This window comes from Spermophilus citellus (genome assembly GCF_964194105.1).
Source record: "Spermophilus citellus genome assembly, chromosome: 2".
NCBI classification, from domain to species: domain Eukaryota; kingdom Metazoa; phylum Chordata; class Mammalia; order Rodentia; family Sciuridae; genus Spermophilus; species Spermophilus citellus.
This window is the reverse complement of record NC_138183.1, coordinates 211,477,482-211,503,797: the sequence shown is the minus strand read 5'-3', so window position 1 is coordinate 211,503,797 and position 26,316 is coordinate 211,477,482. Positions and strand designations below refer to the sequence as shown.

Here is a 26,316-nt window from a genome sequence, read left to right as displayed (position 1 = left end):
TTGCTTTAAGGATATTTTCCCAACAAGTATGATATTAAGGAGAATACTAATGTGGCAATTTTAGGGCCAAGTACCTTTTCACTTTACAGCACTGCAGGGACAGTCAAGAGGAATATGTGACATAGAGACGCATAATAGAGGAAAATGGGCTGATGACCACTAGTAAACACTGCAAAAAAACAAAAACAAAACAAAAACTGACAAGAGTACCAAAAGTGAAGAATAATCATCTGGTAATCAAAGTGGGGAAAAGAGGGAATATTATATCAATGGCTGACACAGCTACATTAAAGGTAGGAGGAGAGAAAGGGGGAAGAGCACAGTGACATCTCTAACAGCAATATCCATAAGGTAGAAACAGTGGTCGAAGGGTTAAGGGATCTCAAATACACCATACAACATTCTGATGGCAAGAGAAACACACACACAGACACACACACACAAACAGGCTTTAAAATAATATAAGAGCAGGGAGAAGATAAAAGCCTTGTGAGCAGTACACATATGAAGCATTCACAACCTTACTGAAGTCAGATATTTGCCTCTACTTTTAACTGATTTTTCTCCCTCTGACTGTACCAATCTGTTCTATTAAAGAGCCCTCTCAGCATTCACTTTAATTATTTTTACACATTTGCACTGCAATGTGCATTTAACATCACTTAAGAGAGACTCAAATCTATCATTGTGTCATGCTGCTAAAGGTCAATTGGGTAAGGGCAGCAGACCATCTCCCCCTTTAAGAATTAAGGATTTAAAACTACTTATAGGTTGTAAGTTCTCCCTAGAGCCCAGTCCTTCTGTAAACCTTAGGCCTGCTCCTAGAGGTTATTTTCCCTGCTGTTACGACTTCTCCATCTTCACAGCTATGGTTTTAGCTTTTTAAAATTTTAGGATTGGCAACTTTGTCTTAATAACCAAAGATTAGCCTCTTATAAAGGGGAGGCTAAGTTGGTGTAGCCTTCCACCAAAGCATGTTGCTTTACATACTGGCATTCCAGATAAGAGTTCACGGGGAGAAATTGTTTAATTCCTTTAAAGAGTTTAAAAATCACAACTCTGTATAATGAGAGAATATTGGGTTGTATGGAGCCAGTACTGCAAAGTGTATTTTAAACCAATTTTTTAAAAAACATTGTTTTAGTTGTAGATGTACACAATCTTTATTTTCATGTGTTGTTGAGGATTGAACCCAGTGCCTCACACGTGTAAGGCAAGCACTCTGCCACTGAGCCACAACCCCAGCCCTTAAACCACTCTTGGTGGTCTTTTTTTGTTGTTTCTTTGGCTGTTTTGGGGATTGAGCCCATAGCCTCTGACATGATAGGCAAGTGTCCTACCTCTGAGCTACATCCCCAGTGCATTTTCATGTTTTAAATTGGATCTTCTGATGGATAAAAAATTTTCCTACCTCTTTCCACTCCTATTTTACAGATGTTAAAATGGGCATTTAAGACTCAATCAACTGGCCAAGTATGATGGTGTATGCCTATAATCCCAGCAGTTTGAGAGGTTGAGGAAGGAGGATCACAAATTGGAAGCTAGCCTTGGCAATTTAGCAAAGCTCTAAGCAACTTAGAGAGACTCCATATAAGGGGGGAAAAAAAGGGCTAGGGATGGTAAAGTGCCCCGGGTTCATTCCTCAGTAACAAAAACAACAACAAAAAAAAGTCAATCAGCTGGGTGTGGTCTTGCAATCCAAGCGACTCGGTGGCTGAGGAAGGAGGATCGCCAAATTCCTGGCCAGCTTTGGCAATTCAGCAAGACCCTGTCTCAAAAAATAAAGGGGACTGGGGATGTAGCTCAGTAGTGGTAGCGCGTTCCTGAGTTAATCCACAGCACCACAATCAATCAATAAATACATAAGCCAATCAGATAAGCCACCTTACTCAATTTAGCCTGATAACATTGGAAAATTTGTGAAATAATTATATATTTCCATCTTTTTTCATTACATGACAATCACATCGGGAATGATTAAAACTGGAAGTGTGTAGGTTGGCTCACGTGTAAATAAAAATTTTAAAGGCGGCAGGACTGACAGGTGGAAGCACGAGCTCATTCGGCCACCAAGGTGAGAGCTTTCCTTACAGAAACCGAAAGACTCTCTACAGTACGTTTCCTAACGGGAAGGACCTCTTTGCCCGAGAGGAGCCTCCACTTCCTTCATTCTCATGAAGTCAGTCAGATCCCGGCGTTGGATGGATCTTCGAGTCCCTGCTCCGTGGAAGGGCAGGGCTCCTTTAGACAAGTAGATTAAGGGTCGGGTCGCCTCTTTCCTACTTCGGGATAAAAAGGGCAAAGGAGGCGGCAATCTTAGACGGTGTGGAGACGGCAAAAGCGACGCTGGGAAATGGTGCAGAATACGCGCCGTCCCGCGACCCCGGGGCCTGTCAGCTACTCACCGCCCACCTGCCCGCATTCTTCGGTCTACACTTACCAGGTGGAAGCTACAGCCTCCGGCTAGGAGTGAGTGAGTGAGTTGGATCGGGTCGACTTCCGTTGAGCTTAAAGCTGCTGCTGGGAAGCGGCTGAAACCCAGTGGCCGCAGCCGTCGCCACCGCCTCTGTTACTGGGGGGTCTCGCCTCCATCGCTGGCTGCGAGGTCTCTGAGGGCACGTGACCGGAAGTACAAAGGCGGGCCTGCGGGACACGTGACCCCAGAGCGCGGCCGCCATGACACCTTCCGTTAGTTCCCTCCCTCCCCCACCGGTTCCCGCCTGTTTCGTTTCCTCTCTCCGGTTTCATGCGGTGAAGATCTCCGGAATCCTATCTGTCACAACCGTTTGGCTTAGGGCTCCTCCGATCCCGGTTAACGGCGTGTCTTCCGCTTGCGGCGACCCACCGACTGCAGGTGGTAGACAGCGTAATTGCAACCGCGGCCTGAGGGGGTGGGACCACGCGCAAGGAGGGGCGTAATCGTCACGTGACAAGGAAGTGCCGTTAATAGCGTTATCCCCGCGTCCCCGGCGCTCCTGGGTGACGTAAGTCAGGCCGGGAGGAGCAAGAGAGGAGAGACAAGTTCAAGTTCCGCTGTCAGTGCGCGGTGAGTGGCTGGGTGCGGAGCCCAGAAGGTCCGGACCTCTGAAAATTGGGAGCTGCTGACTGGGATGTGGTGTGGCAGGGCTGGGACTTTTGGGCTCCTGGTCTGTGAGCCTGGCTTTGAAAACTTGGTTACCGGAATTCAAGAGGGCGTAATACAGTATTAATGTTACCGCTGTTAAAAAGGTAGTGGTTCCACTAGATGAGGAATTTATTGAGGTCTAGGACTGTGTATTTTTATCCTAGTATCTCCAGCGGTGCGTGAAGGCTGAGATCGTAGTAGATACTCAGAATGTTGAATGAATGAATGCAATTTCTCTAGGTGAGAATTCTCTGATTATTATTCATGGAAATAAAATCTGTTACTTCCTTTTTGCATTATTTCTTTAATTTTTGTTCCTTTCCTTGTCTCTTTCACAGCCCTTTCGTTCCATACAACTAGTGGGCCAAGAGAACGCTGTGATTTGTATTTGATGTGTGAACAGCAAACCCCGAATACGACTCTTTCACATTACCATTGAATAATCGGGGAAATGGAAAGATGATTAGATCTGGACTTATCAGATGTGTATTCTCGGCTCAACTCTACCTTTTATTAGCCCTGTGAGCTTTGAACAAGCCAACCTTTTAAGAATTTGTTTTACTGATTGATTTTGGTAAGCATTTCTCACCCTCATCTATGGGCTTAATTTTTTTGATTGTTAGAATAGAGCTGTGACAGACTTCACAGAAGTGACATTTAAACTCAGTTTTGGAGAAAGATAAGGTTTTGTTAGATGGGATAAGAGTTTATGAACTGCATATTTTAAATCATGGAGGCACAACAAACTTATAGATTGAAAGAGGACCACACATAGTTCAGTATAGTTGGAGAATAGGAGAGAAGTAACAGGGAGATGAACTGGAGTAAGAAATAGAGATGAGATCTCCTCTACTGATCCCATTATAGAGGACCCAGCTTTATCTTTCATTATTCCATTCAGTGTTTCAACCAAAGACTGAACATGTATTCTTCAAATATATTTTCATTTTTCCATCTCTATATCATTGCTTATTGTTGCACTATTTACTACCTTTTCCCTTTCTTTCCGATAAGACCTACCTGGTGCTGGTGCTACTTCCCTTAGGAAGTTATCTGTGGTTCCCTTTAATTCAGTGTGATCCCTCTAATCCTTAAGTTCTAAAAAAGCACTTTGTTTATGTTTCTCTTATATCTGTATGTGGTATTTGTGTTTTTTCTCCCTGTTTGATTGTAAATTGATTTCTGGAATTGTTTTACTTACTTTGTTCCCACCACTGTGCCTGATGTTGTATTAGCTACACAATAAAATGAATGAGTGAAAAAAATGAGAGAAGAATCTTTTTAGATCAGGAGTTCTCAAGTATTTTGAGTATAGTTCTACTGAATTTTTGGTTGGTTGTTTTTGGAACAGCATTTTTCTTCTACATGTTGAATTGTATGAGACAAAATTACTACCAGAAAATAAGACTGTAGTATGTAATGGTACAGTTTTCTTTTTGCCTGGAAATTGGTGCCATTTCTCTCTCTCTCTCTCTCTCTCTCTCTCTCTCTCTCCCTCCCCCTCTCTCTCTCTCTCTCTCTCTCTCACACACACACACACACACACACACACACACAAATGTGTACCTGAGAATAGTTACTGAGACTAGTTGAACAGATAGGCAACTCTGTGTTAGTTTACAAAGTTCTCATTGGGCATTTGACTTTTGCTACCTAATATTCTTATCCCTGTTAATTCCTTTCTAGTTTCTTTTATTCAAGCTCTTATTCTTTGTATTCCAATTCCCTGTACCTTACTTCTCACTTCATTCAACCAACATACATATCAGGCCCCTGCTGGGTTCAATGGAGAGATCTAGAGGCCTTAATTAAGCACTGTTAAAATTTTGGTTGATAAGTTTAATGCTTGCTGACAAGACTTTAGTATTTGAGGCCTTATCAACAGAATATTGCATTTAAATGAGAGACTCCTAAAGATTTACCACTCAAATATAGTAGGGTTGCTGTTTTACTTCAAGGAACTTGACCAATTTTTCTTTTAAGCCCTACCGTATCAATTTTACCTACTTACACTATAAGATAATGCAGTGGGATAGGATGCTGGAGGGCCTTGAAATCTAGACATGATACTTTAAGAGTTTTAGAGTCAAGGAATGTGAATAGAGGGACCACACTATTACATGCAAAGGTACCTATTTTGCTTTTGTTTGTTTTTTTACCAGCATGTTCAAATTAGAACTAGTTGTTCTGTCTCATGTTTTCCTTATGTTCCCCACACATTTCTTTAATGCATCCTGAATGAATGGTGATCTTAAATTCTATTTTTGCAGATTTTTTCAGGCAAGGAATACTGTGCCTGAATAAGTTTCACCTTTTTGACTAAATGACTTTTGTGCCAGTGATACCAGAGTCCTACAGCCATGTTCTTGCAGAGTTTGAGTCACTGGATCCATTACTCTCAGCCTTGCGTTTGGACTCCAGTCGTTTAAAGGTGAATTTCTTGATCCTTGTGTTAGTTTCATTTTCATATTCATGTTTTTATGTGCTCTATTATATTTCCCCCTGCTCTCTAGTTCTGTTTTGTGGAATCTTTTGTGTTCTTACCTGTCCTCATGATACCTTACATAGGAGTAGCATAGTCATTAGCCCTTCCTCCCTCTCTTTCTTTCTTCTAGGGATGAAACTCAGTGGTCCTTTATGATTGAGCCATACCCCTAGTCCTTTTTATTTTATTGTGAAATAGGGTCTTGCTAAATTGCCCAGGCTGGCTGGAACTTGAGAGATCCTCCTGCCTCAGCCTTCCAAGATCCTGGAATTACAGGTGTGTGTCACCATGCCTGGCATCATAGCTCTTATGTGATATATTTTTTAAACTATCATTTGAATTCTTCCCCAGCTCTGGAAACCATGGTTCTAATAACTTTTTCCTTCTCAGTAATCTTGCTTTCTTCTCTCAGAAAGTAAAGCATGTTATTAAAATTAATAGTATAAATGAGTATGCCCCCACATTACATTTTGAACAACATGAACCACTGCCTTATTCCAAAACAAGAAATTTGATATAACCACTGGTTAGGGAGCAGAGTAAAAATTAGCTGTGTGGGAAGTGTATAGTTCCCGCAATCTGAATTTTTTTGATTAAAGGCAGGATGATCTGGTAAATAACAAAGTATCATAACTAATTCCAAAATAACTTGATTTTGCACTTTTGCTACTGCCCCAAAGTACATTTTAGCCTCTGAGGAGAGGGAAAATAGGAAACAATAGGCAAAGCAATATGAGCAACAATTGGGAGAGGTGATATCAGTTAGAAATATTTTTTAGCTGCAAGTTACAGAATACCTTACCTCAGTGACTTACACAATTAAGATGTTTTTCATCTCATTGGAGGTTGGTGGTGCTGGGTTTTGTATAGTGGCCCAACAATGTCACTGAGGACTTAGGCTCTCCATCTTTCTCTCTCTTGTCATCATCTATATGTTGGCTTTTATTCATAGTTGCAAGATACATATCCTGCCTCCAGTTTTAATGTCCCTATTGTATCTCAAGCAAGAATAAGGGGGCCAAGGGCAGAGGGTTTGTTTTCTTGAAACTCTGCCTTTCCTCTGGGAAGGTAAAGCAATCTTAGCCTTATTAGCTAGAATTGAGCTACATGGTTACCTCTGGCAACAAGGGAAAATGGGAAAGTGAATATTTAGGTTTTTCAGCTTCTGTGGTGAAAAGCAACAAAGTTGAAGAAGGTTGGTAATGTCTCTTAGTCAGCAAACCAATAATTGGCCACAGATTATTGGGCATAACATGGCCACTGCTTTGTTTGGCAGGACAAGAGAGAAATCAGCAGACTGATAGGTTGGGGAGACATGGTAGTACGGTGACCTGAATCTGTGCCCTCCAGAGTCTCACTTTCTCTAAGGACTGTGGTGTTTTGTGATGATTGTGCAGACTAGAAGTTATTTAAGGGAGCAAATTGCTTTATCCCCTGGTAACTTACTTCGTCTTCCCCCATTGCAGTCAGCATTGGAATGACCTTAGCCAAGTTACACAAAATACGAATGGTCTATTAACTGGCTTTTGCCCAAAAAAGATTACTCATTTATACAATTGAGCCTATTCAGCCTTTTTGATATATACATGTTCTTTGTTTGATATTTTTCAGTATTCTAGAATTAGAGAGTGAGTGCCATTATGTTGTATCCATCTGGTCAGAGGGTGGACTGAGGAGAGGAACCTGAACAGAAATCCTCATTATTTATTTACAGTCTGTAGTTTATTTGGTTAAGTGGCTCTGAGTATCTCATACATGTCTCTTCACATGATTTTAGTGCACAAGCATAGCTGTGTCTCGGAAATGGTTGGCTTTGGGCAGTTCAGGAGGAGGACTCAATCTCATTCAGAAAGAAGGCTGGAAGCACAGGCTATTTCTTTCACACCGGGTAAGACCAAGGGTAGCCTGTCACATACAATTAAGAGTATCTTTTGTAAATGTGAATTTCTCCAATATGATTAATCATTTAGAATAAAAGAAGGATGAAAACTTGGTACTTAAACAATATTTTTCCTTTTGTGTCCTAGGAAGGTGCAATATCTCAGGTTGCTTGCTGTTTACATGATGATGATTACGTTGCTGTAGCTACCAGGTGAAAAATTGTTTTAAGACTATCTGATCTTTTCCAAATGCATTTTATTTTATTTTATTTTCAACCAAGAGATTGTATTGGGGGGCTACCTGAAGGGGAAGAAAAGGAGAGGCAGAGAGCAGAGAGAGGAGAGGAGGAGGGCAGAGAAAAAGATGATCAGAGAGAGGAAAGAGGAGAGAAAGAAGAGGAAGAGAGCAGAGAAGAAGGCGGCAGAGGGCAGAGAGTGTGTGCTTACAAGCTTCTGCTTAAGAAGGGTTGTATAGGGGATGTGTCGGGTGCTGATTGGCAGGGTGACTCAGGAACAGCTAGCAGACACTGTGTCCTTCAGGGATTGGTTGAGAAAACCTTTGAAGTTGGCGCTCTTCAGCTTGATGCTCTTCTTTGGAGGAGAGGAGGGGGAGGGGTAAGGGATTCAGCGGGGAGTCTCCCACACACCCAACATTCCTCCCTTTTTGTTTTTGTTTTGGGTGCAGGGCGATGAGATTGTCTGGCTACTTCCTTCCAAATGCATTTTAAACTGAGGGTGGTCAGCCATCTCAATTTCCCTAGTACTGTCCCAGTGTTGACACTGAAAGTCCTGTCCAGATGGACCATTAGTCACTCTAGGATTTATAAAAAATGCTAATTTGAGTCAACAACATTTTAAAGGTCCTAAAAGAGGAAGGTAACACATATAATTTAGAACATTTAAGTTCTTCTGTTATGCTGGTTTGGCAACTAAAACAAGGAAGTAAATAACTTGGCTCTTTACTTCCTTTTTTCTTTTTCTTTTTTTCCATATTTTTATTTGTGTATTATAATTGTACATAATGGTAGGATTGTTGTTACATATTTGTACATGCATATAATATAACAATATAATTTGACCAATATCATTCCCAGCATTTCCCCTTTCTCTACCCTCCCTCTGGCCTTTACTTCCTTTTTTTTTTCTGAAGAGCAAGTGTTTGTGTATTTAATATAATTGATGATACAATGTAGTTAAATTTTTATCTTTTTCACCACTGCCAAAAATTTGCTTCTGTCACTCAATTCTTGCAGTCAAGGTCTTGTAGTTGTTTGGGAATTAAATCAAGAGCGTCGCGGGAAACCAGAACGAATTTATGTGTCTTCAGAACACAAAGGCCGAAAAGTTACAGCTCTCTGTTGGGACACAGCTGTTCTTAGAGTTTTTGTAGGTGATCATGTGGGGAAAGTTTCTGCCATCAAACTCAATACATCTAAACAAGCAAAGGTGAGAACCTCTCCAGTTCTTTATGTATGTGATTAGAGATACTCGGTGTGATCTTATAGAACATTGAGTTAGAGGATACAATTTTATTCAATGTATTTCTGGGGGGACAGATTTAAAGCACAGACCTAAGAGGTTTTGAGAATTGTTTGTAGTACATATGGCAGTACATATGACAGACTATTTTCGTTTGATACTGTTGTAGAGTGGCTCTTGTGAACTGACTTCAATAATTTGCACATTGTCTATTGGTGTATTTCCTGGTGCATTTAAATAATAATAATAATAGTATTCTTTAATACGAGGCCTTTGAGAAAGAAAAGATGTCTATTTACTAGTTATTAATAAAATGGCAAATACGGAAATGGCACCAATTGTTCAGTCTCCTGTTTTCCTGGCCCCTGTGTAGACCAAACTCATGGGTATAGGAATATTTTGTCTCAGGATAAATTTAACTTAATGTGAATGGAATCATAAAGGGACTTATGCTCAGATGTGTAGGTCCCCAGGCTTCCTGCCACACTTATTGCTTAAAAGGATGGGACTCAGAAAAAAAAAAAAAGGTTGGGACTCGGATTACTCTAACAGAATGCTCCAGTCTGATTTTGAGACACTGCAGATCAGTTTTTCATTGTTTTGCTTCTCCAAGGCCTTTATATCACAGCTGGGATACAGCTGTTCTTAGAGTTTTTGTAGGTGATCATGAGGGGAAAGTTTCTCTTGTGACTCATTTTCAAGGAGAATTTTTGACAGAAAAGGAGACATCTAACTACAGTTGACTAAATTATTCTGTTTTAAATAAACACATCAGAATATTCTGGCTTGATCATCATGCCCCATCAAAGGTTGGTACTGGGGATTGAATCCCTGGCCTTATGAATGGTAGGCAAGTGCTCTACCACCTAGCTACATCATCAGCCCCTAAATTATCATTTGATTCAAAGTCCAGTTAAAACCCTTTACATAGTGTAGACTTAATTTGTCTTTTCCCCAAAGGGAGAAATATATCTATAGATGAAAAATTCTTTCACATGTTTCAAAACTTGCTTCAACTTTTTTATTCCAACCTCTAAGGTTACATAATCACAAACAGAGCTTTAAGGATTAAGCCTTAAGTTTGTATCAAATTATTTCATAAATTTTTTGAGAGTTAAATTTTCATATCCCTTTAGGCAAATTAAAATTTTGCCTATTTAAAAATTTTATTTTGTTATCCATGTCATTTTTATTTAAAAGAGGAGGAGATTTTATTTAAAGAAGAGGAGATTCTATGTAAATGTTATAATGAAATACTTTATTTTCTTCTGATGTCCCTTTTAGGCATCTGCTGCCTTTGTGATATTTCCTGTTCAGACAATAACAACAGTTGACTCTTGTGTTGTGCAGTTAGATTATTTGGATGGAAGACTGCTTATATCTTCACTTACTCGATCTTTCTTGTGTGACACTGAGAGGTATGTTGACCAACCATGAGTTATCAGATATATAGAAATTTAGGAGAGTCTCAGAAGTCATCTAGCACAAACCACTCAATGAATTATACAGATATTAATAAGGAACTGTTTGAATACAAGCTAATGTTGGCAAGTAGAGAGGACGTGGAGGAGAGCGAGAAATGTGATGGGTGATCAAGACAAGTATTTAAAGAACCCAACCATGAAGCATAATCTTATAGAACATTGAGTTAAAGGATGCAAAAGGCTAAAGGCTAAAGTGTTGTTCACTAGGACAATCAGGAAGACTTCCCTGATTGTTGTTGCTGTTTTTAAAATTTGCTGTGTATTTAATAACATTTTACTTCAGAGTAAAATTGGCTGAAGAATTAAGAGCGTTATGAATTCAGCAATTATTTCACCAATATTTCAAAGGTGGATAAAATGTATGATGAATGGAAAGGAGTGTATTAGAGGTAGTCATGAAATATCACAAAAGAATGAGAAATAGCTGGAAGTGAGTATTATGTATCATTATGCAAAGTTTCTCAGCTGTTTTTACTGCAGGGAGATTTTCACTGGCCAGTACCACCACCACCCCCAACTGGCCCTGGCTGGTTGGTTTGCTTGCTACCATTCTTGTTAGAATCATTTATTCTTTTTAAAATTTATTATAGAAAAATTTGAGCACACACAAAAATGAGATTGTATTATGAACCACCCTCATTTCAAAGAGTGATAAGTTTGAGTTGAGTTGCAATAATGTAGAACTTGCTGCAGAAGTAACATGCCTTAGGTATGCCCCTTTCTGTTAGGTAGAATTCTGTTTTCAAGGATATGAATAGTAAAATAATTTAAAAATTCATTTATGTTTAATTTTTTTTTTTAGTTTCAATGTATGTCCCCATTCAACAAACAGTATTTAAAAAGAAAACAATAACTGGGACTCTTAATGATTAACAAAAGTGATAGTTATGAATTTGCTTCTCCTGTCAGCTGTTGAACCAGGTAAATCTGAGAAGGAAAAGAACAAACAAAAATAAAGAACAATGATAGAGGAGAGAGAACATTGGATAATGGAACCTGACAATATGATATCAACTCCCTGTTCTGCTCCTATTTAAATCTTGCCAAATGTCAGTTTCCACATCCATAACGTAGAGATAGTTTTAAGGATATGAGGGGCTGGGGATGTGGCTCAAGTGGTAGCGCGCTCTCCTGGCATGCGTGCGGCCCGGGTTCGATCCTCAGCACCACATACAAAGATGTTGTGTCCGCCGAAAACTAAATAAATAAATAAATAAATAAATATTAAAAAATTCTCTCTCTCTCTCTCCCCCCCCCCACTCTCTCTTTTTAAAAAAAAAAAGGATATGAAAGTATTAATTAACCTCATGCTGTACTCTGGGTCTTTAGCACTGTATTAGACATAAAATATCAAGTAAGAAATATATCTTATTTCCCAAATAAGGAATTTAGGAAATAAAACCAAATTTTTTTTATTACCCTAAGTCCATATCAAAGTACTTTCACATCCATGTTTTTATAGTAAAACATATTTTATGCATGGTGCAAATAAGTACAGGAATTTTTATTGAATTATTGGAGGTAATATAGTAAATGTATGCCAGAGTATAAATAGATCATTACCCAATAAGAGATATCTGCAGTGTTCTGAGTGATTTCTGTGGATCAGACACTGCTATATATTTGGTATTAAGCTAAGAAGGTATAATAAGACACTCCTTGATATATACCCCAAAGACTTAAAATCAGCATACTATAGTGAGACAGCCATATCAATGTTTATAGGAGCTCAATTCACAACAACTAAGTTAAGCAGCTAACCTAGGTGTCCTTTAACAGATGAATAGATAAAGAAATTGTGGTATATAAACAAAGTGGAATATTACTCAGCCATAAAAAGAATGATTTTATGACTTTTGTCAGTAAATTTTTCTATAATAAATTTTAAAAAGAATAATTTTCTGGATTTGGAGAACTTATCATTCTAAGTGAAATAAGCCAGTCCCAAAATACAAAATGCCAAATGTTCTGTCTCATATGCAGATGTTAACACACAACAAGGGGGAGTAGGGAAGAATAGTAGTTCATTGGATTAGACAAAGGGGAATGGAGGGAAGGGAAGAGAGATGGGAGTAGGAAAAACAGCAGAATGAACTGGATATAATTTTCCTTTGTTCGTATGTGAATACACCATCAGTGAAACTTCACATCATGAAAACCGTAAGAATGGGATCCTAATTAGGATAAGTTATACTCCATTTATGTATAATATATGAAATATACTCCACTATTGTGTATATCTAAAAAGAACAAATTAAAATTAAAAATAAAAGCATAGCAATGCCAATAAAGGAATTAAATTTCTAAATTAAAAATAAAAAGAAATAAGAAATGCCTTTTGTCCCAAAACATAATAATCTATTCAAATAGAAATAATTGCCACTTATAATGTGGTCAGTACTATGAAAGCATAGTATAGGAAGCATGTAATTCAGCATATGAGAGTCAAGGAAGTTTCTCAGAGGAAGACTGCTGAAACTAAGTCATGAAGAATAAGTAACAGGAAGTTTTAGGAAAAGGTAAACTCATCATTTATCACCTTCCATGTTTCTAAGCAGTGCACTCACTTTTTTTTTTTTTTCCCCCTTGCAGTACTGGGGGTCGGACCCAAGGCCTTGCATATGCTAGGCAAGCACTCTACCCTTTAAAAAATTTTTATTTTTATTTTGAGACAAGATCTCACTAAGTTTTCCAGTCTTATTTAGTTGCCCAGGTGGACTTTGAACTTTTTATTTGATTTAATTTTTTTGGTACTTGGGTTTCAACCCAGAGTTGTTCAACCACTAAGTCCCATCCCCAGCCCTTTTTTTTGTTTTGTTTTTTTAGACTGCAAAAAGGACACATTTACTCTTTTTGTGTGTGTGTATATAGATATTATGTATTAATTAACACTAAATGTTTTTAATGAGTTTTCTGGCAGAAGCCCAGCCCTTTTTTTATATTTTTTTAAAATATATTTTTAGATGTTGATGAGCTTTTATTTTATTCATTTATTTATATGCGGTGCTGAGAATCAAACCCAGTGCTTCAAACATGCTAGGCAAATGCTCTACCACTGAGCCACAACCCCAGCCCTTTTATGTTTTATTTTTAGACAGAAGTTTGCTAAGTCCTTAAGACCTTGCTGAGTTGCTGAGGTGTATCTCAAACTTGCAATCATCATGCCTTAGCCTCCCAAGTCTCTGGGATTACAGCTATGCACCACTGCACTCAGCTCAAATACTTTGATGCATTTAACTCATGTAATCCTAAGTGGACAGAATGTTCCAAGATATGTTTCAGAGGGACGTAGCATTTTGGGGAAAGATGAGTTTATTGGATGTTTGTGGTGATGACGTATCTTAGAGATAGAGGTGGAAAGGTAGAGTCATGGCTTCCATGGGATGTCCAGAGAGCACTGTATTGCACAAGGACTTTAGGGTTCAAGCATGTATGATGAAATGGTTTGGTGGCACTCACCTTTTCGATTGAAACAGGTTTTTCCATCAATTCTGATCTCTCATTCTATGGATAATAAACTGAGTACTAATGTGAAGAGGTTTGCTTCCAGTCACAGAAATTGTGCAGAGCTCTATTTTGACCTTTCTATTATATTGTTCTTTCCAGCATAATACTAATATGAAGAAGGAAGAGAACATTGTGGGTGGGATTATCATGGCCATGCTGATTCATAATGCCATTGTCTTTAACTTTTTTGTAAGTAAACATAGTATCTCTTCCTTTCTGGACATTAGAGAAAAGTTTTGGAAAATTGGAAACAAGGAAAGAGATGGAGAATATGGAGCTTGTTTCTTCCCTGCAAGGTGTTCTGGGGGCCAGCAACCTTTGATATTTTGTGCTCGTCCTGGCTCCAGGATGTGGGAAGTGAACTTTGATGGGGAAGTTATAAGTACACATCAGTTCAAGAAACTCCTCTCACTGCCACCTCTGCCTGTGATTACTCCAAGGTAATGATTTGTGTGGCTGATTGGGATTATTTGAGGAATTTTCTTGGAGGTTGGATTAAAATCTTGGATCTTCTCCTATCTGTTAAAGATTTTGTTATACCTCTTAAGAACTAAGTAGAATTTTTATTAAAAGATAAAGCCTCTAATCAGTTGTCTTTCCTCTGATTAGAGTTAATTGAATAAGGGCAGATGCATTTCAGCTCTTGAAATTGTTTTGGCGGTGAAAATTGCACAATATTGGGAAAACTTTATAATTTTAGGTTGTGAGTAAATCACTAATGTATGTGTTTGCTTCCTAGATCAGAACCTCAATATGATCATACAATTGGATGCTCCCAGTCTTTGTCTTTTCCCAAACTCTTGCATCTTAGGTAAGTTTTTCCCTTGGCTTTTCCTTTTATTCAAAGGCAGTTTGGTTTTATTTATTTAGTTTTGGTTCTGGCACTGAACCCAGACCCTTGTGCATACTAAGTAAGTTCTCCACCCCTGAACCATACCCTAGCTAGTTAATTTCTTGGGGGGGGGGAGCATTTTTGTTGTTGTTGTTTTGTTTTTTATAGTGCTGGGAATTAAAGCCAGAGCCTCTTGCATGTTGGCAAGTATTATACCACTGAGCAATATATACCCTTAGTCCTCCCCTGACTTTTTTGGGGGGGACAGGCTGTCCTTGAGCTCCTGGACTCAAGCAATCTTCCTGCCTCAACCTTCCAGGTAGATGGGACTACATGTTACAGATTACCACACCTAGCTCTCCCATTTTTTATTTTGTGATATTAGGACCTAACCCAGGGCCTTATCCAAAATACTCTGTTGTTGAATTATAAGCCCAGTCCCCAGTAGCTTGCTTTCTTTTTTTGATCTTTATTTATTTATTTACTTATGTGGTGCTGAGGATCAAACCCAGGGCCTCACGCATTTGAGGCAAGCGCTCTACCACTGATCTACAGCCCAGCTCCTCCCCCCCAGTAGCTTTTTAAAATTATTTTTTTACCCTAAATTATTTTTGGAAAGTTAGAAAATGACTAGTTACATGAAATACTCTATATAAGAGGAATAAGACTGGGGATATAGCTCAAGGGTAGAGTGCTTGTCTAGCATGCCCAAGGCCTTGGTTTGATCTCCAACACCAACACCAAAAAAAAAAAAAAAAGTGAAAATGAATGAGAAAATACTTTTTCACATATGCACAATTATAAAGCACCACTTGGGGGGAAAAAAAGTGTGGGAAAACAAAAGAAAATCCCTTTCCAAACCAACTGGAGAGTCTATAATTGTCAGGGAACATCTGACAATCAGAGCTATTGGTATTCATTCTCTTATAATATCTTCTACCTGTTGGGGTGATATAATGAAAGCAAGTCCCTGACTAAAATCTACCTCATAGATATATGTTTATTAATAGGCAGGCACAAACATAGTTGTAGAACTTGTTCTTGAAATCTTGTTAAAATTTCAACTTTCTGCTTTTTAGAGACTCTGACAAATATCTTGCATGAAAGATCTATTCAAGGCAGACTCAGCCCTATTCTAACTTCAAGTTAAGTTAGCCTTCTAGGTGCATTAGATGCAAAATCCATATTAAATGGCAGCACAGAGTCCACTGCAGAGGTTGTCAGCTTCTGGGTCTGCCGATTACTATACCTTATTCTACAAGGGTAGGAGTATCAATATATAATTTCCCATTAATCTCTGTGCTGGAACTCTACTTATTTCATCAGTGAAAAATTATTTCTAATGTCCTTAGGCTAATTAATAAGATCTCTAATGCCGATTTAGAAAATGGTATTTAGAGTTTTTTGTAGGGCACACTGGAGTGTGGACTTCACTGGGGATTGAACCCAGGGATGCTCAACCACTGAGCCACATACCCAGCCCTTTTTTATTTAGAGATAGGGTCTTGCTAAGTTGCTTAGGGCCTTACTAAGTTGCTTAGGCTGGCTTTGAACTACTGATCGATCCTCTTGCCTCAAGGTCTCCCAAGCTGCTGGGATTACAGGCATGCGCCACCGCACCTGGCTGGAGTGTGGACTTCTGTTTGAGTTCTTTTAAAGAGTAACTAATCACTCTTAGAATGTGATTTGTGATTTGTGTGTGTGTGTGTGGGGGGATACTGGGGTTTAAGCCCAGGGACATTCTACCATTGAATTACATCCTTAGCCCTTTTTGTTTTTGTATTAAGACAGAATCTTTCTAAGTTGTTGACATTGGCCTCAAACTCAGCCTTCTCAGTGCCTTGGATTATAGATGCATGCCACCATGCCAACTTAGAATGTGATTTTTAAAAAAACAGTTTATTAGTAGGGCTCGGTGGCGCACACCTGTGATCCCATTGGCTCACACGAGGCTGAGACGGGGGATTGCAAGTTCAAAGCCAGCCTCAGCAATGGTGAGGTGCTAAGCAACTCAGTGAGACCCTGTCTCTAAAATACAAAACAGGGCTGGGAATGTGGCTCACTGATAGTGGCCCCTGGGTTGGATACCCAGTACCAAAAAAAAAAAAAGGCAGTATATTAGTGAGGCTCTGAGCAATTTAGCAAGACCCTGTCTCAAAATAAAAAATAAAAAGACTGGAGATATACCCCCCCCACACACAAATAAAACAACAACCAAAAAACAATTAAGTGGGGCATGATGGCATTTTCTTGTATCCCAGTGACTCAGGAAGCTGAGTTGGAAGAATCACAAGCTTAAGGCCAGCTTCCACAAATAAAGACCCTGTCTCAAAAAATAAGCTGTGTGCAGTGGTGCTTGTCTGTAATCCCAGCTACTTTGGAAGCTGAGGCAAGAGGATCAAAAGTTTGAGGCCAGCTTCAGCAATTTAATAAGAACCTGTCTCAAAATGAAAAAAAAAAAGAAGAGAGGTGGAGCTAGGGATGTAGTTTAGTAGTAAAGCACCCTGGGTTCAATCTTATGTACAACAAAAGTAAATAAATAACAAGTATAAAATAAATAAAAGCACTGGGGATGTAGCTCGGTGGTAAAGGCCCTGGCTTCAATCCCTAATACTGCAATTAAGTAAATAAATTAAAATAAAGAATTGTCAATGTTAATTAGTTGCCACCAAGGGCAAAGTAAAAATTAATTCATGTACATCACATTCGCTAAATCAAAGTATGTAAAAATGAATTATAGACCTTTTAACATTTAATAAACCCATTATTCATCCTGAAAGTTATTGGAGGAACACAGCTAATTATTTGCCTATACTTCATAAAGCATATTAAAACCTCTTCCTTTATTAGGGGCCTTCCTTTATGGCATTCTTTAGTTATAATTAAATATTAATATTTATAAACCCATTCTGCTCCTAAACAGTAAGCTTGTTGAGGGCTTCATGGCTATTTTGTTCACTGTTGTATTCTCGAGCTTGGCTTAGTGCCTGGTACATAAAATACTTAGTTAACTATAACGTGATATGTGGGGTGATAAGTTAGGTGATAGTATGGCCTCCCTGTGTAGTAGAAAGCATTCTTCCTCAGAAATATGCTTGATTTTCCTAGTAGTTATCCTTCAAGTTTGGTTATTTAAAACTCTCGTTATAGTCCCTGCCGTGGCAAATAGAGCCTTTCATGATGTAGCTTGGCCTACTCCTCAGCTTAAATAATAATTAATGTCACTTTGCTTTTGCTAACTCCCCCAGCAGGCTTGGGTTAGGTACTTGTTCCCATGCACTGTTGTCAAACCTCATTTATTCCTCCATCATCACCACTATCTTACTATGTTATGAATATCCATTCTAGTACCACAGCACTAGGCACATTGAAGGCTCTTAAACAATGACTAATTCAGTGGAAAGTTTCTTGAAAAACATGAGTAGGAGGGCTTATTGTCCTTGTTAATTTACTTTTTCCTCCATTTTTGTGTCCTAAATTATGTTTATTGGCAAAACCTACAAAACTCATAAGGGAGCATTCTAATATCCTATACTTTGTTTTTTTTCTGGTACATAGATAACACTTTCTTTTTTTGGGGGGATACCGGGGATTGAGCTCAGAGGCACTTGACCACTGAGCCACATCCCTATCCGTATTTTGTATTTTTTTATTAGACACAGGGTCTCACTGAATTGCTTAGCACCTCGATAAATTGCTGAGGCTGGCTTTGAACTCGAAATCCTCCTACCTCTGCCCCCTGAGCTGCTAGGATTATAGGCATACGCCACTGCACCTTTCTTTTGTTGAATTTGTAAACAATGCTGTTAGGCTTATGTCCCAATTTATTTATTATTAGTAAAGTAATAAGGGGATGAAAAATGTATAAATTTTAATTGTCAGCTCTAATTTTAGTCACCACCCCCCATTTAACCTAGGTTACTATTTCTAAGAAATTTTTCAGGCTGAATATCAAGCTTAATATAAAAAATTATGACTTTACTCAGTTAAGAGTATATATCATATATTTTCTCCTCTGGCTCTTGAAGACAGCCTTCCCAATTTTACTTACTTTGCACTGTAATGCTGACCTTATCGTCCATCTTTATGACAAAGATAACTTTCCTCTAGGGTCAGTGATCTGGACAGAATGTTAATATTTGTATATATTGTATGTATTGATCCAAGTCCTATAAAGTATCACTCTTAGGTTCATGACCTCAAGGAACCATTTTTAGTACTCTTGGGGACAAAGAAAATATTATTCCTATGCTTAAGATTATACTTAATTGGAGAAATGTGGTTTATTTCTAAAAAGAAAAAAAAAAGTTTAACAATAAAAAACAAGAATTGTGGGCTGGGGCTCAAGCGGTAATACGCTCACCTGGCATGTGCGCGGCGGTGGGTTCGATCCTCAGCACCACATAAAAATAAAATAAAGATTTGTGTCCACCGAAAAATAAATATTAAACAATTCTCTCTCTCTCTCTAAAAAAAAAAAAATACAAGAGTTGTAACAGAGTAGTACATGACTAAGTACATGAGTGAATTTACAAGAAATAGATTTGAGTACAGGAAGAGGCTGTGGAAAAGGATTTCCGAGGGTAGTTGAACCTCGGCTGATCCTTGATAGGGAGCTATAGTGAGAACCCTGTATGTTGGGGAATGTCCTGACTAGGGTTAAGGAAAGGAAATTATCAGTGGTATATATACATTAGTAGCAGCCTTGAGAAGGTACATGAGATATATGAGATACACTCATATGAGCCAATGGTATGAAAAAAAGAAGAACAGGAGAAATGGAGAGAACCAGAGTCCTGGAGAGGCAGGCAGAGACCCAAGAAAGAACTGTATCCTAGAGTCTGGGAAATGAAACTCAAGAAAGAAGGAACAGTCTTCTGCCTGGGATTAGTGAAGGATTATTGGGTTTGGCAATTAGGAAATCTGTTACTTTTGATAATTCAATAAAATGAAATACTTAGTATACTGGATAACAGGGTAGATTACTGAGAATAAATGAGGGAGAAAATAGATTCTGTGAGGTATAAGAGGGAAAAAAATGTCCAGGTTTGGGAGCTAGACCATCCTTAGTTTCATTTTCTGACTCTTCTGTCTTCATGCTGAATGGGCTTGGGCATATTATGTCATCTCTCTCAGATTTGGTTTTCTTTTTTGTAAAATAAGGATAACACTTCTACCTTCATGGGCTATGAAGTTAGATGATATAGGTAGAGCCCTTGATAAATCTTCTGGCATGTATGTGACCAGATGCACTCAATCTTTTGTCATATACACACAATTAACAAAATTAGAATATTATCATTTCTAAAAGTGGCTAACTAGAGCAATGATTGATTGGCAGTAAGATGTTAGTCTTTAAATGAGCCCCTATCATATCAAATACAAGAAGCTTAACTACTTTAATAAATGTCAGGTAAGTCGTCCCTAAGCTTTTCTTTCTCCAGATACCAGCCATTTCTTTTTCTAGAAGGTCTTTAGTGTATGTGTCTGAATTTTCCCAATCTGGCATCATTTTATGCATTTTTTTGTGTGTGTATGCTGTTATAGACAGAAAGGAGAGTATTAAGATTTGATTAGTTGGATCACTGTTGTATTTTCTTTGTATGGTCTGATTTTACTTTAATACATAATGTGAGGATCTGAATTCAGTGAAATATATCAAACTTCTGTATCGTAGCAAACTTTAATTCTTTTGACTTCTTACATTTTTTTTTTTTTTCAGTGAGCATTGTGTACTGACTTGGACAGAAAAAGGAATTTATATTTTCATTCCTCAGAATGTTCAAGTTCTTCTATGGAGTGAAGTCAAAGGTAGTTATATTTTTCTTTTAATTTTATACTGGGGTTTGAACCCAGAGGTTCTTTACCACTGAGCTACACCCTATGCCCCCAGCCCTTTTGAATTTTTTTTTATTTTTTAGTTTGAGACAGGGTCTTGCAAAGTTTCTGAGGCTGGCCTTGAACTCATGGCCCTTCTGTCTCAGCCTCCCAAGTCTCTTAAGGATATAGGGTGCAATACCTTGCCTGGCTTATATTTTTCTTATGTGATTTTTAATTTCATAAATGCTTGTGATATTTGATTATTGTAGGAGGATTCTCTTGCAGTGTAAGAAGTTGAAAGAGAATGGGTTAATGCTTCTTTCAAAATTAGGATCATAGGGGCTGGGATTGTGGCTCAGTGGTAGAGTGCTCACCTCGCATGTGCGAGACCCTGGGTTCCATCCTCAGCACCACATAAAAAAATAAATAAGTGAAATAAAGGTATTGTGTCCAACTACAACTAAAAAAATAAAAAAAAATAAAAATTAGTATCATAGATGTTTCTCATTATAAGGTACTTCCCAACCATACATCTTTGAATTTATATTCAGATATTTGTTTTTAAGGATAATTTTAAATACAGTTTTTAAAAATTATTATTTTTAAATATTTGTAGCTGCTGCTAAAGAATAAGTGGGGTGGTCTGGGGATATAGCTCAGTTGGTAGAGTGCTTACCTCATAGGCATAAGGCCCTGGGTTCAATCCCCAGCACTACCACCACCACCCCACAAAAAAAGAATAAATGGGTTAATTTTCCCCTCTATTTGCCCTTAGTTTGTATCCCTTCTAGAAGTTCAGCTTTCACTCCAGTTTTGTATCTTAACAGTTTAGAATTCGAAAAGTGCCTGAAGGGGCTGGGATGTAGCTCAGGAGTAGAGTGCTTACCTAGTGTGTGTCAAGCCTTGGGTTCAATCCCAACACTAAAAAAAAAGAAAAAAAAAAGTCCCTGAGGGAAAAGAAGTCATTATTATGTAACTAAGACAAAGACACTCTTTATATTCTTTTGGTTAAAACCAGATATGGGTGAAATGCAGCTATTTTAGCACTGCTGCTTAGTAGAGAGTGTATGTTGACTTTTTGGGGTCTTTTTCTACTTTGTAAAAAGAGAGAGAAAGAAAGTATTACTGGTCTGATCAACATTGATTTCTTGTGGATTAAGTTCTTTGAAAACTAGTTTGTTGAGTCTTGAGAGCTTGTTTGGAGGTTCTAGCAGGGGAGTGCAGCTAATTATATACTCTTGAACAAAGAACAGGTCCTCCTCTATCAGGGAAGGTCATCTTCTACAGACCGAGTGCAGCTTTGGGAGGGACACACATGGAATGATGGGGGAGGAAGAGGACACCCATCTAGCCAGCCAGATCAGCCAAATTAACCCTAGCAATCAATGGCGTGACAGAGGTCACAGCTAGATCACCCTCACATCCTTGTTGAATCTTTTCAAGATGTTCTGCCAAGACAGATATTTTAATCCATTCATTGATCATCAGGTTGTAATTCTCAGGAACACTAGTCCTGACTCTAATATAGATTACCTATTTTACAATCCCAATTCCTTTTCACAGAAAATAGCATTTTAACCATAGGATTTTAAATCAGAGAGATATGGTTCTTTCTTCATATCTTTTATTCCTGATCTTTATAGAATAGTGTCTAAAATATGGTTTTTTCATTGAAATACAAGTATAAAAGCAGAGATAGTCAAAACTAACCTTATTTAAGAAGTGAATTTATTAGAATAATTTCAGCCATTGCAGAAACAGAAAAGGCGTTTTGGGCTAACATCCTGTGCATTAACCCCTGTGATTTGTGTAGATATTCAGGATATGGCTGTCTGCAAAAATGAGCTGTTCTGTTTGCACCTAAATGGGAAAGTCTCACATCTCTCCCTCTTGTCTGTGGAACGCTGTGTGGAACGCCTGCTAAGGAGAAGCCAATGGGACCTGGCTGCTCGCACGTGTTGTCTTTTCCAAAATTCTATCATTGCCAGTAAAGTGAGTCAGAGCTCATCTAAATAAGTTCATCAAGCTAGACCATGCTAGTTTTCAGAATTGTCTTACAAAATTGCTTATTTTTCTTAGCTCTTCTATATGACCTACAGATGTAGCAATAAATCCCCAAAGAAAGCATAGCAGATATATTTTGGGGTGGTAGAGGGTAATAAGAAGGTTATGCTTTCTGTTTAAAAAATATCAAATTTATTTGAATTTTAGAACTTGTTTTTAAGGGAGTATTTGGTAATTCTCAATTAAATTCTTAGTTCCTGAGATAATTCTGGTTAAGTTTTTCATTAGCTTTCTAAGTCTTTATAAAACACCTATTAGTTCTTTGTTAGACCTAATTTTATGTTCATTTATTTATTGTTCATGTGAGTCTAGACTTAATTACAGATAGTCAGCTATACAATTGGGTTTACTTTTCCTTTCATTAGGCAAGAAAAACTTTGACTGTTGATAAATTGGAGCATTTGAAATCTCAACTGGACCTTGAAACCTGTAGTGATCTAATTTCTCAGCTGGATGAATTGATCTTAAAATTTGAACCTTTGGATTCAGCTTGTAGTAGTAGAAGAAGCTCCATTTCATCACATGTAAGTATTCTCACTTTTAAAGGGGTTTTGTTGTAAAGTAATATTGCTTCACCTTAGACTATACTCATTTACCCCTAGGATTCCAAATTCTGTCTTCCTTTCCTTGTAGTTCATTTTTTCTTCCATTCCTTTTTTTTTTTTTTTTTGAGATAGGGTATGTTAGCTTCCCATCACTGTGATAAAATACCTGAGATAAACAGCTTATACCGAGGAAAGATTTATTTTGGCTTATAGTTTCAAAGGTTTTAGCTCATGGTTGTTGATGGCTAGGTAGAACATCAAGTCAGGGAGCACATGATGGATCAAAGCGGCTTACCTCATGGCAGCTAGGAAACAAAGAGAGAAATAGAAAGGGACTGTAGTCTCAATATCCCCTTCAAGGGCAAACTCTAAGTGACCTAACTTCCTTCCACTATATTCCAAGGCTCTTCTGTCTTCTAGAAGTACCATAGGTTGAGAACTAAGGCTTCAACACATGGGCCCTTGTGGGGACACGTGAGATTCAAGTTGTAGAAGAAAGGCTTTCTTTTAGCTGTTGGGCGTCTGTATGAAACTTAGCTGTGTCTTGAAGCTATACTTTGTTTTTGTCATTGTTTATTATTTTCTGTTCCAGAATGTACCTTGTATAGCTTCCAGCACAAATTGGGTTGCTCCTAATTGGTGATTTCAGATGCTTCATGCTAATATGAGTCTCAGTACAGCTTGGATTATCTCATTTACTCCTTATTCTCCCTGCCATGCTTTATGAAGACAAGCTAGAGAAATCAGGAAGCATGATGCCAGTAGCACATGTGAAATACCCAGCTGTCAGGCACCTAAACTTTTCACCAATTTGTTTTAATAAGCCATAATAGTTGTTACTGACTTCCCATTTTAGTGTTGGTATTTCTGTGAAAAAGCTGCATTGTATTACAAAGGAAATTTTTACTTTGATTTCTTTCTTTCTTTTTACCTCATTTTTAGGAAAGTTTTAGCATCTTGGACTCTGGTATTTATCGTATCATTAGTAGTAGAAGAGGCAGTCAGTCAGATGAAGACTCTTGCTCCCTTCATAGCCAAACCTTCTCAGAAGATGAGAGACTTAAAGAATTCACCTTACATCAGGAAGAAGACCAGCCAGATCAGAGTTGTGCATCACAGGAAAATGAAGGTGATGAATATATTTCCTGTTGGTTGTTGATGAGAAGCAGTTATTTTTTGTGGGTTCTTCTTACCAAAATTATCTTGTACATAAAGTTTCTAGGTATGAGTAGTTTTTAGCTTGTTGATAGATTTTCTATCTAGACCTATAGATCTGCTTACCATTAGGAGAGTAGGTTTATTTTTAGTTGTTTCTTTAAATTTTTGTACCCAAAATTGAACCCAGGGGCACATAACCACTGAGCCACATCCCCAGTCCTTTTCATTTCTTATTTTGAGACAGGACCTTACTTAGTTTCTAACGCTGGCCTTGAACTTGTGATCCTTGTACCTCAGCCTCCTGAGCTGCTGGGATTGTAGACATGAACCACCACATCCAGCTTATTTTTAGTTGTTTTTTTAACCTCATGTTTGAACTAACATCAGTAAGTGTCTAATTTCAATCATGCATCGAAATGCTGCAAAAGGATGAGAAAGATCATTAACCAAAAGAGTGGAAAGATTTTATCCTTACTAACAAAATTATTTTCCATCAGGACTGAGAAATTGCTTCAGTTTTGGGAGCCATTGCCTTCCCTTTCCAATGTTCACGTATTCCTGTGATTGAACTGTTGAGAAGATATTAATAGAGGCCCCAAACTTCCTTTTTGACTTGTGGGGATTCAGGGTTAGTAGGCAAATGAAGGTACCTGCCTAAGTGTTTTATGTAGACCATTTCATGCATCTTGTATAACTGTGTTCCACACTCATTTGTATCTGGGTCAGTTGTGATTTTGATATTGAATCCTTCATTTCCTTTAGTTTATTCATCTTAGAATTTCTTTAAAGTTTAAAGAAAAATTCCATGTGATTTGATTTTATTTCTTTTTCCCCAATTCCATTCATTAGATAATGTTTCTCATGTTCCAGTGACGTTTGAGACAGATAAGAATGAAACTTTTCTCCCCTTCGGCATTCCATTATCATTTCGTTCTCCATCTCCTCTTATGTCTCTTCAGGCTGTCAAAGAAAGGTAAATTAGTCTTGTCATTTAATTCCATTTCTGACTTGACTTCACAAAAAATGCCACTACTACTAAGAATGAAAAATTCAATACCCAAGTTTTCTATGTTCCTATTAGTCCTAGGAAGTCAGTTTGGATTTAATAAAAAGAAAGATTCTTTTTTTAGAGCAATTTCTCTAATCAATGATATATTTCATGAAAAGTCCATTATTCGCTTCATTTAGGAAATCGCCCTGAGAAACAATGATTCAATGCTAAAGAAAAGGTCACATTTGGTACTTGATGCTGAGATGAAAAAGCATTTTAAATGAGAAAAAGAAGTCTCTAAATTATTTCTCATATAACCTATTATGTGAAGCTGTTAACTTTTCATTCCAACTTTGGGGAATTTAACTTCCTTCCATGTTTGAGAAGCTAAATACTTGATTTATTATAGCTCTGGCTTCTCCCAGACAGAGCAAAATGTAAAAATTTACCTTTCCTCATCCCTGATAGGAACAGTATTATTTTTTTAAACTTTTTTTTATATTTATTTTTTAGTTTTAGGTGGGTGGGCACAGTATCTTTCTTTATTTTATTTTTATGTGGTGCTGAGGATTGAACCCACAACCCTAGCCCAGAACACTATTACTAGTCATCTTTTGATCCTTTCTCAGTTGGGTGTCACAATTGGAGATTCAGGATGCTTTCTACCCATTCCATGGGACCAGTATTAACATTTGAGTTTGAGAGGGGAGACTTTGTGTAGCTACTTAACTGTTTATCGGAGTCTTACTGGATACAAATTTTGATTGTCTAGGAGAGTGTATTGTGAATAGTTAGCAGCTGAGTTTTATGAAGAAACTCTTTGTTATTCTGTGATCAGGATGAGCTGATGATCACATGGCTTACATTGCCTAAGTTGGCATAAACATTACAGACATAATTAAAGTTAAGACCTTTCGTTAGCATTGAATCATTGTTTCTCAGGGCAG

General features: G+C 37.9%; 2 protein-coding genes across 2 annotated transcripts in view; one reads left to right on the top strand and one right to left on the bottom strand.

Annotated features, from left to right (window-relative positions):
- Positions 1 to 2,898, bottom strand: part of GTF2H1 (general transcription factor IIH subunit 1) — a 38,687-nt gene extending 35,789 nt beyond the window's left edge. The window contains exon 1 of the mRNA XM_081279069.1: positions 2,441 to 2,898. The gene's annotated coding sequence lies outside the window, so the exon portion shown is untranslated. The remainder of the gene's footprint in view (positions 1 to 2,440) is intronic.
- A 2,503-nt stretch (positions 2,899 to 5,401) lies between these two features.
- Positions 5,402 to 26,316, top strand: part of HPS5 (HPS5 biogenesis of lysosomal organelles complex 2 subunit 2) — a 40,762-nt gene continuing 19,847 nt past the window's right edge. Inside the window, exons 1-12 of the mRNA XM_081282148.1 lie at positions 5,402 to 5,555; positions 7,387 to 7,497; positions 7,637 to 7,701; positions 8,743 to 8,935; positions 10,253 to 10,386; positions 14,187 to 14,399; positions 14,699 to 14,770; positions 20,514 to 20,602; positions 22,425 to 22,603; positions 23,041 to 23,199; positions 24,163 to 24,349; positions 25,228 to 25,351. Of these exons, the coding sequence (XP_081138274.1) occupies positions 5,448 to 5,555; positions 7,387 to 7,497; positions 7,637 to 7,701; positions 8,743 to 8,935; positions 10,253 to 10,386; positions 14,187 to 14,399; positions 14,699 to 14,770; positions 20,514 to 20,602; positions 22,425 to 22,603; positions 23,041 to 23,199; positions 24,163 to 24,349; positions 25,228 to 25,351 (1,634 nt within the window). The 5' untranslated portion in view covers positions 5,402 to 5,447. The remainder of the gene's footprint in view (positions 5,556 to 7,386; positions 7,498 to 7,636; positions 7,702 to 8,742; positions 8,936 to 10,252; positions 10,387 to 14,186; positions 14,400 to 14,698; positions 14,771 to 20,513; positions 20,603 to 22,424; positions 22,604 to 23,040; positions 23,200 to 24,162; positions 24,350 to 25,227; positions 25,352 to 26,316) is intronic.